This window comes from Notamacropus eugenii, chromosome 2, assembly GCF_028372415.1.
Source record: "Notamacropus eugenii isolate mMacEug1 chromosome 2, mMacEug1.pri_v2, whole genome shotgun sequence".
In the NCBI taxonomy this organism is placed as follows: domain Eukaryota; kingdom Metazoa; phylum Chordata; class Mammalia; order Diprotodontia; family Macropodidae; genus Notamacropus; species Notamacropus eugenii.
In genome coordinates this window covers 83947785-83963321 of record NC_092873.1, presented here as the reverse complement: position 1 = coordinate 83963321, position 15537 = coordinate 83947785, and the positions used below count along the sequence as shown (strand labels likewise).

Here is a 15537-nt window from a genome sequence, read left to right as displayed (position 1 = left end):
TTCAGGGGCACTTACTGAGACATAAACCATAAGAGGCTATTATAAAGTGTACATTAATCCTGTGATGAGATCACAGTATACTCTGTATTCAAGACTGGCAGTGCCAGCAATTTGTAGCTCAGGGGAATGAGATCCAGCCAGCTGAAACTAATCAGGTGACTTCTTCCACCTCTTAGTAAAGCTGTTTAGAGATCTTTAGCTTTCTGCTTGTGTCCTCCAGTGCCTCATCATAGTATGGAGGATACTCTGAGTCTGAATGCTATGCAGTGTAAGACTCTGACATGCAAAGGCTTTGAGATGTCTACACATATCAGAAACATTAGGGTACTCCCCCAAGATCAACCCAAAAGTGGTGAGGCAGCACAACAACCTGGGGCTCCTGGTTTCCTTTCCATGTCCTTTTCACTCCTCATCCCTCAGAAGCAAAGAGAGGATAGAGTGAGAAGTTCAACTGCCGAGATGGAGATTTGTGTGACTGTGGTTTTCAGTTGTCTGTGAGATAAAAGTTATTCATTCTGGATTGTTTCATTTATAGCTTGTTTTCAAATATTTGGTGCTTCTCCCATTAGATTGTGAGCTCCTTTAGAGAAGAGACTGTCTTTTTTACCTTTGTGTCCTCAGTGCTTAGCATAGTGCCTGGCACATAGTAGGCATTTAATAAATGGTTATTGAGTAGACTGGGCTCTGGTAACAGATTTGTGTGGGGTAGATATGATCAGAAGACACAAATATTTACCTCCTATGTAGAATGGTTGTGTCTCAAAAATAGTCCACTAACCGGTACAGAGGGATCCTTGCAGGTGCCTATTGACTTAGAAAACCACATATCAACATTATATTATATAATGTTTTTATTTATTTTGTTAAATATTTTCCAATTACATTTTAATTGAGTTCAGGTTGGACTTGGACTGATGGAGAGTAATGGACAAATGAGATTTACCAAAGGAGTAGCAAATTAAGGATTTTAGGTTTGGAAGGTGCCTTAGATCTTATTCAAGCCATACTAGAATGGGATCCCCTGTATCTGGTTGATAGTTAACATTTTCCTACAAGTAATAAATACCTTTTGACCTAATACTTCTTTATCTGCATGTCTTGCTACAACTTAGAATAAGTTTTCCAACTCATTGAGTCTGTCCCAAACTGATGTGACTTTGGTTTGGACTTAATTCCCATCTTACAGAAATCTTAGAGTGAATGCTACCAATGTTTTCACGTAAGGAAACACTAACCAGTTGGCTGCCAACTCCCTTACTATCTATCACCAACCTTTCTGTCTTCCTTATTACAACTCTCTTGTCTTCCGTATTGGGGCAGTTGGGTGGTATAGTGGATAGAGGGCTGGGCCTGGAGTCAGGACAGCCTGAATGAAAATCCAACCTCAGATAATTACTAGCTGTGTAACCCTGAGCAAGTTATTTAACTTTGGGCTTCCTTGGAGGCAACAAGTTGCCTCAGTGGATAGAATACCCAGTCTGGAGTTCAGAAGACCTGAGCTCAAATTTTTCCTCAGACACTTACTAGCTGTGTGACCCTGGGCAAATTACTTAACCTCTGACTTCCTTGGAGGCAGGTAGTTGGCTTAGTGGATAGAACACAACCTGGAGTCAGGAAGACCTGAGTTTGAATTTGGCCTCAGACACTAGCTATGTGACTCAGGGCAAGTCACTTAACCCTATTTGCCTCAGTTTCCTCATCTGTAAAAAGAACTGCAGAGGGAGGTAGCCAACCACTCCAGTATCTGCCAAGAAAACCCCAAATGGGGTCATGAAGAGTGGTACACAGCTGAACAATGACCTTCCCTATTACTATAGAGGGCAACACCATTTCTCTTTGGTCTTAACCTAGGAGTCATCCTGGATTTCTCATTATCCCTCCCTTCTGCCCCTCTTCCCCATTCATATCCAAGTTATTGCTAAGATTGTTGCAACATCTCTCAGATATGCCCCTTTCTCTCCTCTGATCCTGCCACCACCCTGGTGCAAGCCCTCATCACTTCACACCTGGATTATTGCAATAGCCTATTGGTGGGTCTGCCTGCCTCAAGTTTCTCCCACATCCTCCATTCAACCATTAGAGTGATTTTCCTAAAGCGCAGGTTTGATTACTCAATAAACTCCAGTGGCACCCTGTTTCCTCAAAGACCAAATACAAAATGCTATTTGACATTCAAAGTCCTTCATAAGCTGCTTCCTCCTACCTTTCCAATCTTACACCTTACTGCTCACCATGTAGTCTGACCCAGTGATAGTAGCTTCCTGGCTGTTCCATGAACAAGATGCCCCATCTCTCAGCTCCAGGGAATTTTCAGTGGCAGTCCCCATTCCTGAAACATTCTCCCTGTACTCAAAATGACTGACCTCCCTGGCTTCCTTTAAACCCCAACTAAAATCTCACCTTCATGTCCCTTGGAACAAATTTTTCTCATTTGCCCATTCCACCAAGGGAAGTCTTCACATGCTTGGGGTAGACACCTCCCTTACTCACCAATGGGTTTGAGACATCTTGGTTACCCTCAACCTGGTTTGGCCCATCTGCCGAAACGGTTTACCGGGGTGTGGCCTCTGCACATGCTACAGCTTCTTGGAACCACAGGTGAGAGTTGGGTGGAACAATTGAAACAGCACAAAGGAAACGTAGGATATGCACATTTGGAGTAACCACCCCAAATGTTCACACAGACTATCTGCCCAGTGTGTGGTAGAGCATTCCAAGCTCGTATAGGTCTGATCAGCCACAGTCAGACACACTGAAACTTCACTTTAACATAGTGATGTCATTTTGGTCCTCTTTGAGAACGAAGGACAAAAATCAAAATCTCACCCACAGGAATTCTTCCCCAACTCCTCTTAATTCCTTGCCTTTACTCTGTTAATCATTTCCAATTTATCCTGTATATAGCTTGCCGTGTGTGTGTGTGTGTGTGTGTGTGTGTGTGTGTGTGTGTGTATGTGTGTGTGTGTGTCTATGTGTGTGTGTGTGTATTGATTAATTGACTGACACCCTCTTGCCTCTGGATTCATACAGTGCTTTTTCTCCACACTTACTTTCTGGATTCTGTTTAGAGGAAGTCATAACAGTAACATGCTCTCAGGTCAGCTTTTGAAGATAGAATTATATGCAAGATAGCTACAGGGCTGCAGACAATGTAAGAAGTTGTTCACAAACAAAGTATCCATAAAATCCAGTTGTGAGAAGGATTGCCCTTGGTCTAAGTGCTTCTTTCTCTCCCCCTCACTCCGCCCCAATTTAGCCTTATTTTAGTACCAGATCTTTTTACCCAACTCTAAAGTTAATTTTCTCTCTGGCAGTCCAAGCTGAACTTACTCTTAATTGTTTGATTGGAATGAAGAAGTGAAAAATCATTTGTTACATGCTTACAATTGTGCAAACAAATTCTGTACTCTTGAGTTTTAGGCATAAGTCTACCAAAACGATGTGAATTTAATCTAAGTATTTCAGGTTAGAGAACCAAAGATGGACAGAGCTATCTCATGACTTCAAAAATCTCTCGCCTTTTTAGAGTTACAGTGGTATTTTCAAAACAACAGCAAATTCCACAGTGAGGTAAAATATAGTTATTGTGCTTAGGGTAAAGTTCAGGACACATATACTTTATCAAACGGTGATAGTCACCTTTTGACTATTGATTGATTTTTCCAAAAATCAATCCCTCTTTGACTATTCCATTTAAGGATTTTCCTTTCTAATTGGTTGAATGTGAACCCAAGATATTTTCATTGCTATTCAGTCATCTTACAGCCGTTTCTGACTCTTCATGATCCCATTCAGGCTTTTCTTGGCAAACATACTAGAGTGGTTTCCCATTTCCTACACCAGCTCATTTTGCAGATGAAGCCTAAATGACTTGCCCAGGGTCACATGCTAGTAAGTGTCTGAGGCCATATTTGAACTCATGAAAATGAATCTTCCTGACTCCAGACCTGGCACTCTATCCACTGTGCCACCTAACTGTCCCACATTTCTATTAACTGAAGTCATTGTTGCTGTTGTTTAGTTGTTTTTCGGTCGTGCCTTACTCTTTATGACCCTTTTTGGATTTTCTTGGCTGGGTTTCTTAGCAGAGATGCTGTAGTGGTTTGCCATTTCCTTTTCCAGCTCATTCTACAGATGAGGAAGCTGAGGCAAACAGGTGAAGTGACTTCCTCAGGGTCACACAGCTAGGTAAGTGAGGCCAGATTTAAACTCAAGAGATGTCTTCCTGACTCTAGGCCCTGGAATCTTATCTACTTCACCATCTAATTGCCCCTGAAGTAATTGTAGAACTTTTCATTTTCTGTTATTTTCATTATCCAATCTGGTCAAGGTGAACCAATCAAGGACGTTTTGCCTTTGTCCAGTCATCATCCCAATCACTTCCATTTTGTTCCTGCAAAGACCTTGGCCTAAAGGGCCCAAGGTCTCCCTGTGCATCCTGGGTCATCTCATCATCCTGATGAATATATGGTCACTGGATTCAGATAGCTCTGGAGGAGAAGTGAGGCTGATAACCTGCACAGCCCTCCCTCACTCAAAACAAAGTCAAGTGCAAGTCATTTCTCTGATGGCATGGTCTTCTTTGGCAATGAAGGATGAACATAATCCATGTGTGCAGACTGATGTATTCCTTATCTGTTATTTTCAGTTTAGATTTACTATAAAATCTTGATGGCTAGAGGAAATACTAATCCATGTGTATTCTATTTAAGACTTTAAAATAGCAGATAAGATAAATAGCATTCCTTATTCTAGGGAGGTGGAAAGTTTGGTTTGGACTGAACCTGCGTACTTGGGAGCTAATTTTGGACAACAGTATTGGCCTGTTAGAAAGCCTGCATCATTTGAATTTGGGGTTCATGTACCTTTAGATTATAACCTGGCAAGGACAGCAGTCAGCAATTCTGAATTTGTGTGCCAGGTTTATAGCAGGTCAATATTGTTCTGCCACTTTGTTCTAAATTAGTTCCTAAGTTTCCAGTGTAAACCAAACAACATCTCCCTAGAGTAAGAAAGGTTCTCTTTTATGTTCTATTTGTATAAAGTCTTAAATACACTGCTTAGCATTTCTGCTGGCCAACAGAGTTTTATAGTAAGTAAATGAAATCTAAATTAAAAGTAATGGATCAGAAGGAACTTGCATGGTAGATAAATCTAATATAAATGAAAAGTAATAGACAAGAGATGAGTGAACTTGCACTTTATACTAGCTTGGCAAAGTAGCCTTGGTAGGACATAGAAAGTTACTGGATCAGCCATCATCCTTTGGCTGGTATGCATCACCCCAAGCTGTGACTCCCTGGTGCTGCAGCTTTTCCTTTTGCAGTTATGGCAAAGGATTAGTGAAAATCCTCTGATAGTCTCTCATAGCTTTTCTCTCAACAAGTGGCCCTGTCCTGCTCCAGCACTGTGTTTCTAACCCATGATTCCATTTCTCTCTCCAGCTTCTGAGTCTTCTTGCTATCTCAGCTCTCTTCTCCAGCTCACAAATCCTTTTTTTTCACTTGGGAGTCAAGGTCCATCCAGTGGTCAGGCCCCTTTCCCAAGCCTCTCCACTCCAAAGGAGATTCTCATAAGGAAGAACACCATGGCAATAAAAAGCAAAGATTCCTGGCACTTAGTGCCCAGGGATACTGTGGGATCCTTGTCCTTCTAAGGGATTAATAGGACACTTGGTTTGAATAGGTTGGGTGAAGTCCTGCCTGATGGTTTTAAAGCTCTAGGATTCAATAATACTGGTTATCCATTGTTTGTGGCATTCAAAAAATAGGCTATTTGATGAGATTCAAAGAAAATAGAAGATGTACATTCCTAAATCTCAAAAAATCACACATCCCTACTGGGGAGGAGGAAACATGAAAACTGAAAAGTCACATGGTAGTTGAGAGGTATAAGATGAAAAGTGTCCAAACCGATTTTGTAAGACAAAGGAAAAACCAACATATATTGATTGAGGGACAGATAGGATAATTAAAAATCTGGGGAGATTTTTTGAAGGTGAGTTTGGGGCTATGCTTAGAATATAGAATTGGGTGGCAACCTAAGAGTAGATAGTATACTCAAGGTATGGGATTGGGAACAATGAATTACAGGAGTGGTAAGCAGGTTGGATTGGCTAGAGTGGAGAATTTATTTTGAGGTTGTTATTACATGTCATTTTGTCATTTATCCTTATTCTCCCACTCAGTAGGCTCTCATGAATGAATTTTGCCTGCCTCCCCCCACCCTGTGTTATTTACAGCGAGTGTTTCAGCAGCTATTGCCACTTAGATAACCACTGGTAGGTACATGCAGATGAGTGGCTTAATGTGAGATGTCATTCTGGGATGCCTCAGATCTCAACTGCCATGAGTGTACACATCTCTGAAAAAAATCCTACTAATGTCTACTGTGTGATAAGACTGAGATGATCCTGTCAGGTCCATCCCTAGAACTTACCACTGTTCTCAGTGTGGTAAAGGTTTCTAGGACATATCAGAGCTAAAGGGTTATCACTTAGGTGAGGCACATACCTGACATCCTTCAGCTCCCAGCCCCATCATCTTTTTCTTCCACTCAAATACCCTGACAGAGAGTTAGATAGAGCTCATATCATGTGGCCACAGGAAGGTTCACAATAAGGGACAAATCCACTACTGCTCCCAGTGTAGAGAAAAGCTTTAGCTTCTCAGAGTTCATTTAACACCAAGGGACCCACTGAGAGAAGAAGATATTGCTCCCCATCTAGATCTTTTGGCAAAAAGTAAGGCCTTATCAACCATTAGAAGAGTCATGAGGACAAGGGGTCTTGGGGTAGGTGGGAAAGAACATCTCAGATCCTACCATGGTTGACTTGGGATGAGTGACTTCAATTTTTTTTCTCTTCTCCTTTGATATACACTGAGAGAGTATTAATTTCCTTGGCAAGGTCTGTGGACAAATGGAATAACTTCTGAGTATATGTGTGGAAAAAAGTGCAGCAAATGGGAAGGGACTAAGGAAAGGCAAGCAGTAGGATTCGTAGATTTATAAGTAAGTGGCCTTTTCAATCTAAGATATTGGTGCTTGTTTTTTTTTTCTTGACCATGGGCTGTAGGCTGACCTTTATGGCTTCTGTGATGTGATAAGGGACAATGTTGGGATGAAGAGAAAGAGAGGCACGCAAAGGAAGAAGGAATGGGGTGAGTGAAAGGGGATAGTATTATTATTAATCAGCACCTAGTGCAGTTCTTTTACACATGGTAGTCATTCAATAAATAATGGTTGAATAAATAAGAGATTGACAGAGAGAAAAGGATGAAAGATGAGGAGGCAGGGAGAAAGAAGACTAGATAGAGGATAGGCTACATATGGAAAGTGGAGGTATAGAAGAGGAACAGAACTCTGCTACTTCTAATCCCCAGGCACTCTAATTTATCTTTAATCTGCTACTGTCACAGAAACTTATCTAAAGTCTAGAATTCTTGAGATGACTTCCTATCTATATGAGCTCCCAGTTCCTATAGGAGATTCTCCCACATTCACTCTTCAAGGCCCAGCAGCTGCCTCACCTTCTAGGTCTCTGAGGCTTCTTTCCTTTTGCTCCTGTTATGTACAGGCCCTAGATCTTTGCAGAAAGAAATGAATATTCATTTGCATTTCATTGGGTCCTTAATTTGCATGTGATCCCAAAGTCTCATTGTTTCTGCTTAGGGGAGATGCCTGGGTCAGTCCTTGAAGCAGAGATGAAATCTCTGCCCTCATGATGCTGGTGTCCTTTAGAGGAATAAAGAGTGGATCACAGTATCTATCTATCTATCTGTCTCTGAGGGTTAAAGATGGACTGCAAAATGGCAGTCAAGTTGGAGAGGAAGGTCAAGAAGAAGACAAAGAAAGGGGACCATAAGTGAAAGAAGGACAAAGAAAATAAAGGGAGTGGTAGAAATGGAAAGAAAAAGGAAACTACGGAAAGAAGTAAGGTAGAGAAGGATCGATCAAAAGTAGAAAAGTTAGGAGAATAGAGAAAGAAAGAAGAGAGAGTCCTTCCTGTTTTGGACCTGAAATCCAGAAAGGACCCTGTAAGTGTCAATTTGAATGTCTTCTCTTCTCAGCAAGTGGGTGAGGAATCTTGAGGGAGAAGAGTGCTGGAGAGCACACTTGTCTTGTAGATCAGCCAGTGACCTGCCTTCCAGTAAAGAATCAAGCTTGTCAATCTCTTCTTCACCGTTTCTTCAAGTTGAGGCCAACATCATTCAAAAGGGGTATTCTGAGAGAAAAAGAAAATCTCTTTTAGACTTCTTGAACTGGATGTCCCATGAGCATTTTAAACTCTACAAGTATAAAATAGAACTCCTCATCTTTCCCCTCAAATCCTCCCCTCTTCCCAACTTCTCTATCATTATAGAGATATGTAGATATATAGAGATCACTGTCTTCCCAATTACCCAGCCTCACAACCTATATTATTCTCAATTCCTCATTTACACTTACACCGTATATCAAATTTGTTGTTATGACACCTCTCGTAGATGTCCCCTTCTCCACTTATGTAGACACTGCCCTGGTGATGCCCTCATTACCCAATGCCTGGACTGCTGCAAGTCTTCCAGTTGGTCCCTCTGCCCTAAGTCTTTCCCCATTGAAGTTCACCCCCCACTCAGATGCCAAAGTGATCTTTCTAAAGTGCAAGTCTCACCTTGTCATTTCCTTGTCACTCCCCTCAGTTACTCAAGAAACTCCAGTGGTTTCTTGCCTCAAGGATCACATTTAAAGTCATTTGGTTTTTAAAGCCCTTCACAAACTGTCTTTTTCCTATCTCTTTACTCTTTCACTATATTCCCCTCCATATACTCTACAATACAACTGTGGCCTTCTTGCCCCTCAAACATGACACTCCGTCTCCCACCATTTCACTGTCCACCATATCTCTCTCCTCACTTCTCTGGGTTCTTTCAAGACTCATCTCAAATATCAACTGCTTTTTCTTTTATGACCCCTATCCCTTTTCTCTGAGGTTATATTCCATCTATTCTGCATATATACATATAGTATTTATAAAGTTGTTTGCATATTGTCTCCTCATTAGAATGTGAGTTCCTTGAGGGCAGAGACCATGCATTTGCCTTTCTTTGGCTCCCTAATTCTTAACAGAGTACCTCACATATAGTAATAAATAATGCTATAAATATAATAAATTCTATAATAAAATAAACAAATTATATAAATATACATGTAAGCATAAAAATAAATATTAGTAAATAAATAATGTAATAATTTTTAAAAGTTTAATGAATGCTTGTTAACTGATTTACTCTTTATCAATGGCATTGATCACAGAACCAGAGAGACTTTGCATGTTATATCTATCTCCCTAAATATGGGATCTCTTTTCTAATCTGTTGATTACTTTTAGGACTCTCTGCCTGATTTTCCTTCTAGCTCCCTCCTTCTCTCTTGACCTGAGTAAGGAAAAATAGGGCAATTGTAAGAATTTAGTAATTTGTGGTTTGTGTAGAAGTGAAAAATTAGAATTTTAGATCCAGAAGAGAACTTAACTAGTAATACCTTAGGTTTTTATAGTATCTATAGAAAAGTTCATTGAGGTTATGTGATTTGTCCAAGGACACACAACTAGTTATGAATGAGGTGGTAAAAGAAGCAACCAATCATTTTCTAAGGAGTTAGTTACTATCATGAAGAGGGTAGTAACCAGCTGTTTCTCATCTCTAATGAGAAGTATGCTTACTATCTTTGTAACTTTGGGTAAGTCATTTAAACCCCATGAGCCTCAGTTTTCTCTTCTATAAAATAAGGAAGCTAGATTAGATGGTTTGTAAGGTCCCTCCAGCTCTAAATCTTTGATAATATGATCCTAAACTGAATAAAATTTGCTACTATTACATAAAGAGACCTAAGTAATACTTTTCTAAGATATAGGAGTTAAGGGAAAGGGAGGCTAAGGCTTCTCCCCTAGAAATGCCTCCACAGGTGAAAGACTCCTTACTTTCCTTCTGGGCTAGAGGAGGAGTCACCTAAAGTGAAGGAAAGGGGTACAGATAGACTTTCACCATAAATTAATAGAAAATTAGAAAGACAGCTGATTGTCAGTAGACTGAGCACTGGACATAGAGTTAGGATGATGACTTGAATTCATGTCCTTCGTCAGATGCTTACTAGTTCTGTGACTCCAGTCAAGTTACTTAATTTCGCTCAGTCTCAGTTTCCTCATCTGGAAAATGGGGGTAGTAATAGCACCTACCTCACAGGGTTACTGTGAGAATCAAATGAGATAATATATGTAAAGTTCTTTGTAAATTTTAAAGCCGTATGTAAATGTTAGATCTTACTAAATAAACAATTACTGTATGACAAGACTAGGAAAATTCCTATTGTGGATATTAGGAGTTCCTGGGGACCTAAAACCCCATGCTGCAGGAGAATGAAAAGGAAGAGAGATGTGGGTGGGAAAATGTGAAGTTAAAACTCATTGAGACATATGGATGGGAGGAAACATGGAACTTACTTAGCTCTTCAAGAAATTGTCCTAAAACAGAGAGAGAAACAAACAGGTCACTGTCAAATTTCCTTACCAGGTGATCCCTAACCTGGACTGATTGCCCCCAAAGCCTCCTTGATCTCTCTTTTTTGGAATAGTAAGAGATCAATCCTTACTATCTTTTTACTCAAGAATCTAGAAATGTTTGCCTTCTTATTTTGATAAGTTACCTCCCAGAAGCCTTAGGGAATCATGTATATATGTGTGTGTTGTGTTTGTGGGAATCCAGTATTCTTTAATCTTGGCCCCTAACTCCCAGCTTTCCTCTGCACCTCATTTTAAGGAGTCTCTAGTTTGATTGCCCCCGAGTTCCCCACTTTGACAGTCTACCTGCCAGTCTACGATGTAGCCAGTTGTAACAGATGATCATGGCAACGAGGGGTCCCAGAACGGGCACTATCACAAAAAGTGTTATCTTCCAGCAGGGCACTCTCAGGAAATGGGGATCTGAATATAGAATCGCAGGATCAGAATGACAGACTCTCAATGAGGGAAAGGCCTTGGAAACCATCCCGCAACCCCGTAACCCCACCTTAGCACCCCCCCAAATGGTTATTGAAACTTTGTATGAAGGAATTCAATGAGACAGTACTAGGACCTTCTTCAGCAGTTATATTTCTAAGCATGATTGTAATAATCATATCAAATGTAAATCCTTCCCCACCCCCGGCCAATTTATCAAAATGCTACCCATCTTTCAAGGTTTAGCTCAGGTACCACCTCCTCAATTCTTTTTCGTCTACTCAGTCCACAGTTATGTTTCTCTACTCTGAACTCAGAAATGTAGAATGTTAGCATGAGAAGGAACCTTAGCAACAATTAGTCCCAATGAGAGGTATCCAGCTCCCTGTTCATAAACAGCATTGAGACCTGCAAAACTCCCCCAAGCCAGATTTAAATGTAATTAGGTATTGTTGTTCAGTCAGGTCTGATTCTTTATGACCCCAAGATCCTGGGAGTGGTTTGTCATTTCCTTCTTCCAGCTCATTTTATAGGTGAGGAAACTGAGGCAAACAGGATTAAGTGACTTGTCCAGGTTCACTCAGCTAGTAAGTGCCTGAGGTCAGATTTGAACTCAGTACAATGAGTCTTCCTGACTTCAGACCCAACACCTTATCCAGTGTGTCACCTAGTTGTCATAGCATTGGGACCTGCAAAACTCCCCCAAGCAGATTTGAATGTAATTGTGTAATGTTTAACAAAATAAATAAAAATATGATACAACATACATAATGTTAATTTGTGGTTTTCTAAGTCGGTTCTGTTTGAGTTTAACACCACTGATTTGGTACTTATTAAGAGCTTAATAAATGTTTATTGAGTAAGTGATTGATTTGTGAGATGATGAAATTGAGATCCAGAGGGACAGAATGATTTGTCCAAGGTCACAGTCAGTTGAGTGGAAGAACCAGGATAGGATACAGACCCCAGTCTCCTGATTCCAAGCCCAGTAATGAGCAAATTATGTGATGACTTGCTCTTACCCTTAGGGAGTCTTCTTCAGTGTGGTTCCTTTGCTCCAGCTTTTCTCAAGCCTTGTATATATACCTGCCTTGGGTTTGTTCATCTAATGTTCCCTTCCCCTGTATTGTTTCTTTGATGATCAAAATTCTATACCTCTTGATATGGTTCAAGATTTTCCTTCTCCAAAAAGCCTTCCTTGACTAGCCCATACCATTCTGATCCCTCTGTTATCTCACTCAACAGTTTTTACTACATTTTAGGGAGTCAGTTTGTTCTGATTTAGAAGATTTTAGACTACATCATTGGTGTGAAATATGTATGTATGTTCCTTCTTTATATCCCAACTATCCCCATCCCAGTGGCCAGTGCTGTATATATAAAATGACATACATACCTGCTGAATGAAATGGAGTAGGGAAATAGCTATATTCTTATTCCCATTTCCTACCCTGAAACCCCTTGCATTTATCATCTGGCAGGGGCCCTATTTCCCTGATGACTGAAACAGAAAGATGAGGCATGGCTGATGAAACACAATTTTAACTGGAGACACTGGGATCGGGGGGAAGGGAGAGAGAGAGAGAGAGAGAGAGAGAGAGAGAGAGAGAGAGAGAGAGAGAGAGAGAGAGAGAGAGAGAGAGAGAGAGCGCTTACCAAAAGTACGGTGAAGATTCTCTGAAACAAAGGGGAATAAAAGATATTAGTTTAGGTTTGATAAACACTAAGCCTGGACTGCTTCTCTGTCTTTTTAGGGAATCTGTTATCTATTTTCTTTCAATTGTTCCTGAAATTATTCAGTTTGGAGAGGGAGGAAGTAAATAAGGCAAGAATGACAGGGAGTATCCCCTTCTTTGGAGACAATTAGAGTCTAGAGAAAATAAGGCTTTCTTTAAAGGGAGAGGACTGGATGAGAAGGCCCCTTGTAAGATCATAAGGAGTCTTTAATAAATGAAGAATTTTCTAAGCCAAAAGAACTTAGAACTGAAAAGAACTTTAGCAATAATATAATCCAACTCTTTCATTTCACTGAAGCTTAGAGAGGCTAAGTGATTTTCCAAAGTTGAAAAGCTTGAATAAGAGCTCAGGGCTTTTTACTCTAAACTAAGTGCTCTTTTCACTACTCCAAAATGTGTTGGTGAACTCAGGAGGAGGGTCAGAGAGACCAAAGAGTAAGACCATCTCAGCATCCACCAGGCATCTACACCAGCATCAATCAAGGTCTGTCCTCACCTCCCCCATATTCTCCTCCTTCCCCCCTCAACACCCCCCTCCCCCCCCCTTCACGGATTGAAAGAGGCAGTTTATGAGACTGATAGATCTCCAGATTCACCTAGGGTAGTACAATGGGATAGGGGTACACAGAACTTACCAATCTCTGCTTCGAGTTTGCCTAAAATACAGAGACAGAGATATTTGTTGATTTCTGCTTTGCTACGACTGAGCCCAAGACCACTTCTCCCCAATATCTCTGCATTTTTGCTGAGATCCTTCTCTATTACCTGGGATTCTCCTTCATTCTACCTACACTGTTCTTTTCTTCCTTCACACGTTGGACTTCTGAAACCTGGAATTGACTCCAAATCCATTTTGATTGGGCTTTCCCTTTGGCCCCAGCCCCAGACACTTGATGTTGAAGGAAGGCAATATTATTTTACGTTTGTATTGATATGTGACTCTGTAAATCTTCAGTTATTTCATGTATTTCTGAGTATAAGGTCAGCTACTACTTGAGGTTGCAAACTAGCCAAAGGCAGGGATCAGGTAGAAACATATTACCAACTGGGAAGCATGATTTCAGGGGCAAAAAAATACTGCTTCACTTTTCCATCTCTTTGGCTAAAGCCTGAAAATCCACACTTTTGTGCTAGAGCAAGCTGAAAATGGAGAAAGTCAATTAGGAACTTTTCAGTGTGAACGCTTACACCTCTGAAATCAACAAAAGCCATAAATTAGGGCTTGATTTATTGTTTTTTTGAGTGTCTAGATTTAAGAAAGTGGTTGAAAAAATGTTAATAATGCAGATTTAAAAGCACATCCTGCATAAATTTTTGGAAAACTCATAGTTAGTTATTCACCAGCCTTAGATATTCACCTCTGCCTTTGAACTTCAATTTGATTACATTAAAAAAATTTGAGCAGAACACAGTAGGAGATTTCAAGAAGAGTAAGGTTTATTAACAGGTGGAAGGTAGACTGTGAGGGAAGTAGATTGCGGGGTGGGTGGGGAGGAAGGCACCAATTAACTGGGGAAAGAGACTTCAGAATTGGGATGCTGGGATTATGAAAAAACAAACTTTTCTTACTTCACAATTTTGCCAATGTCAGGAACCATCTCTTTTCCTTCTTTACAGTGCTCAGTATAGAGTTTTGTACATAGGGGGCACACAGGAAATATTTGACCAATCAGGTTCTAATGACTTTCTTTTTGCAAAATAAAATACATATTGTTCCCAGTTTAACTGACCCCTACATTGTTCTCATTCTTGGTCTGTAATATACCACAATACCTCTCAGTCTGTGCTGCATGTAAAGAAAACCAAGGCCAAGGGTGATCTGCACGAGGAGAATGGGCAGGACAGCAATCAGAACCAGCATTCCAGGGTTAATCCAATAAAATGGATCTGAAATGGGGAACAGTTACTGAAGGTTAGTTTCCTGGAAATATAAATCTAAAGTCCTAAAACTGCTACTATAGTCTGAAGATCTTAAATATCATTTAATTTATCTTCATGCCTTTGAGAGGGAAGTGTTTAAATCTACAGGGTCCTTTAGAAGTAATCTGGTCCAACTATCTCATTTTACAAATGCATAAACTGGGTGAAGTTACTGGTTCAGGTTTACATAGTGAGTAAATACAAGAGATGAATTCAAGTTCTTGTCTCAGGACTCCAAGTCTAGAGTTCTGTCAACAGTGTTACTGTTTCTCTTTAAACTGTCCACTCAGTTGGGAATCTTTCTTAGAGAAGCTAAACCTAAAACTTATCTTAGCTCATTATCTAACTACCTCTTACTTTCAAATAATTCTTTTTAGGATTCCAGTGCTGAAAATGACCTTAAGAGTCGCTCTTCCCAATTTTTAAAAAGTTTTTGATCATAATTTTTATTGTATAATTTGCATCTATTTTCTTCCTTTAAAAATTACAATATCTTTTGTTCTCTTTCACCCCTCTCAGAGAGTCATCCCTTATAACCAAAACTTTCTTTCAAATAAAAAGAAGAATAAGAGGAAAAAAAAAAATCAGACAAACCAATAAATACATGAAAATCCCACATTATATTCAGTATTCCTGGACTACCACTTCTGCCACCTGGTGTTTAAAAAATGTTACCTCAGGAGGTAGTGGGTATCCTCTCCTTGAGGTTAAGCAGAGACTAGATGACCACTTGTCAGGTTAATTATAGAGGGGGCTCTTTTTTTTTTTTTATATATAGTTTGGGCTATGTGACCACTGAGATTTCTTCCAACTCTGGATTTTTGTGATTCCTGGTGAAATGTGTTACTATCACAATACATGATCCTTTTTCTGGTACACTGTCATTTTAAGATAATGTGCCATTCA

At 40.1% G+C, this 15537-nt stretch overlaps 2 protein-coding genes across 3 annotated transcripts in view; one reads left to right on the top strand and one right to left on the bottom strand.

Annotated features, from left to right (window-relative positions):
• Positions 1-8157, top strand: part of LOC140525827 (putative uncharacterized protein ZNRD1-AS1) — a 20900-nt gene extending 12743 nt beyond the window's left edge. The window contains exons 3-4 of the mRNA XM_072641524.1: positions 7076-7160; positions 8070-8157. Of these exons, the coding sequence (XP_072497625.1) occupies positions 7076-7160; positions 8070-8080 (96 nt within the window). The 3' untranslated portion in view covers positions 8081-8157. The remainder of the gene's footprint in view (positions 1-7075; positions 7161-8069) is intronic.
• Positions 6994-15537, bottom strand: part of MOG (myelin oligodendrocyte glycoprotein) — a 21301-nt gene continuing 12757 nt past the window's right edge. For both annotated transcript variants that reach the window (XM_072641526.1, XM_072641525.1), the window contains 6 exons: positions 14485-14598; positions 13347-13367; positions 12632-12652; positions 10844-10960; positions 10481-10501; positions 6994-8224 (listed from right to left, as the gene is read on the bottom strand). In XM_072641526.1, coding sequence (XP_072497627.1) covers positions 8211-8224; positions 10481-10501; positions 10844-10960; positions 12632-12652; positions 13347-13367; positions 14485-14598 — 308 coding nt within the window. In that variant the 3' untranslated portion in view covers positions 6994-8210. The remainder of the gene's footprint in view (positions 8225-10480; positions 10502-10843; positions 10961-12631; positions 12653-13346; positions 13368-14484; positions 14599-15537) is intronic.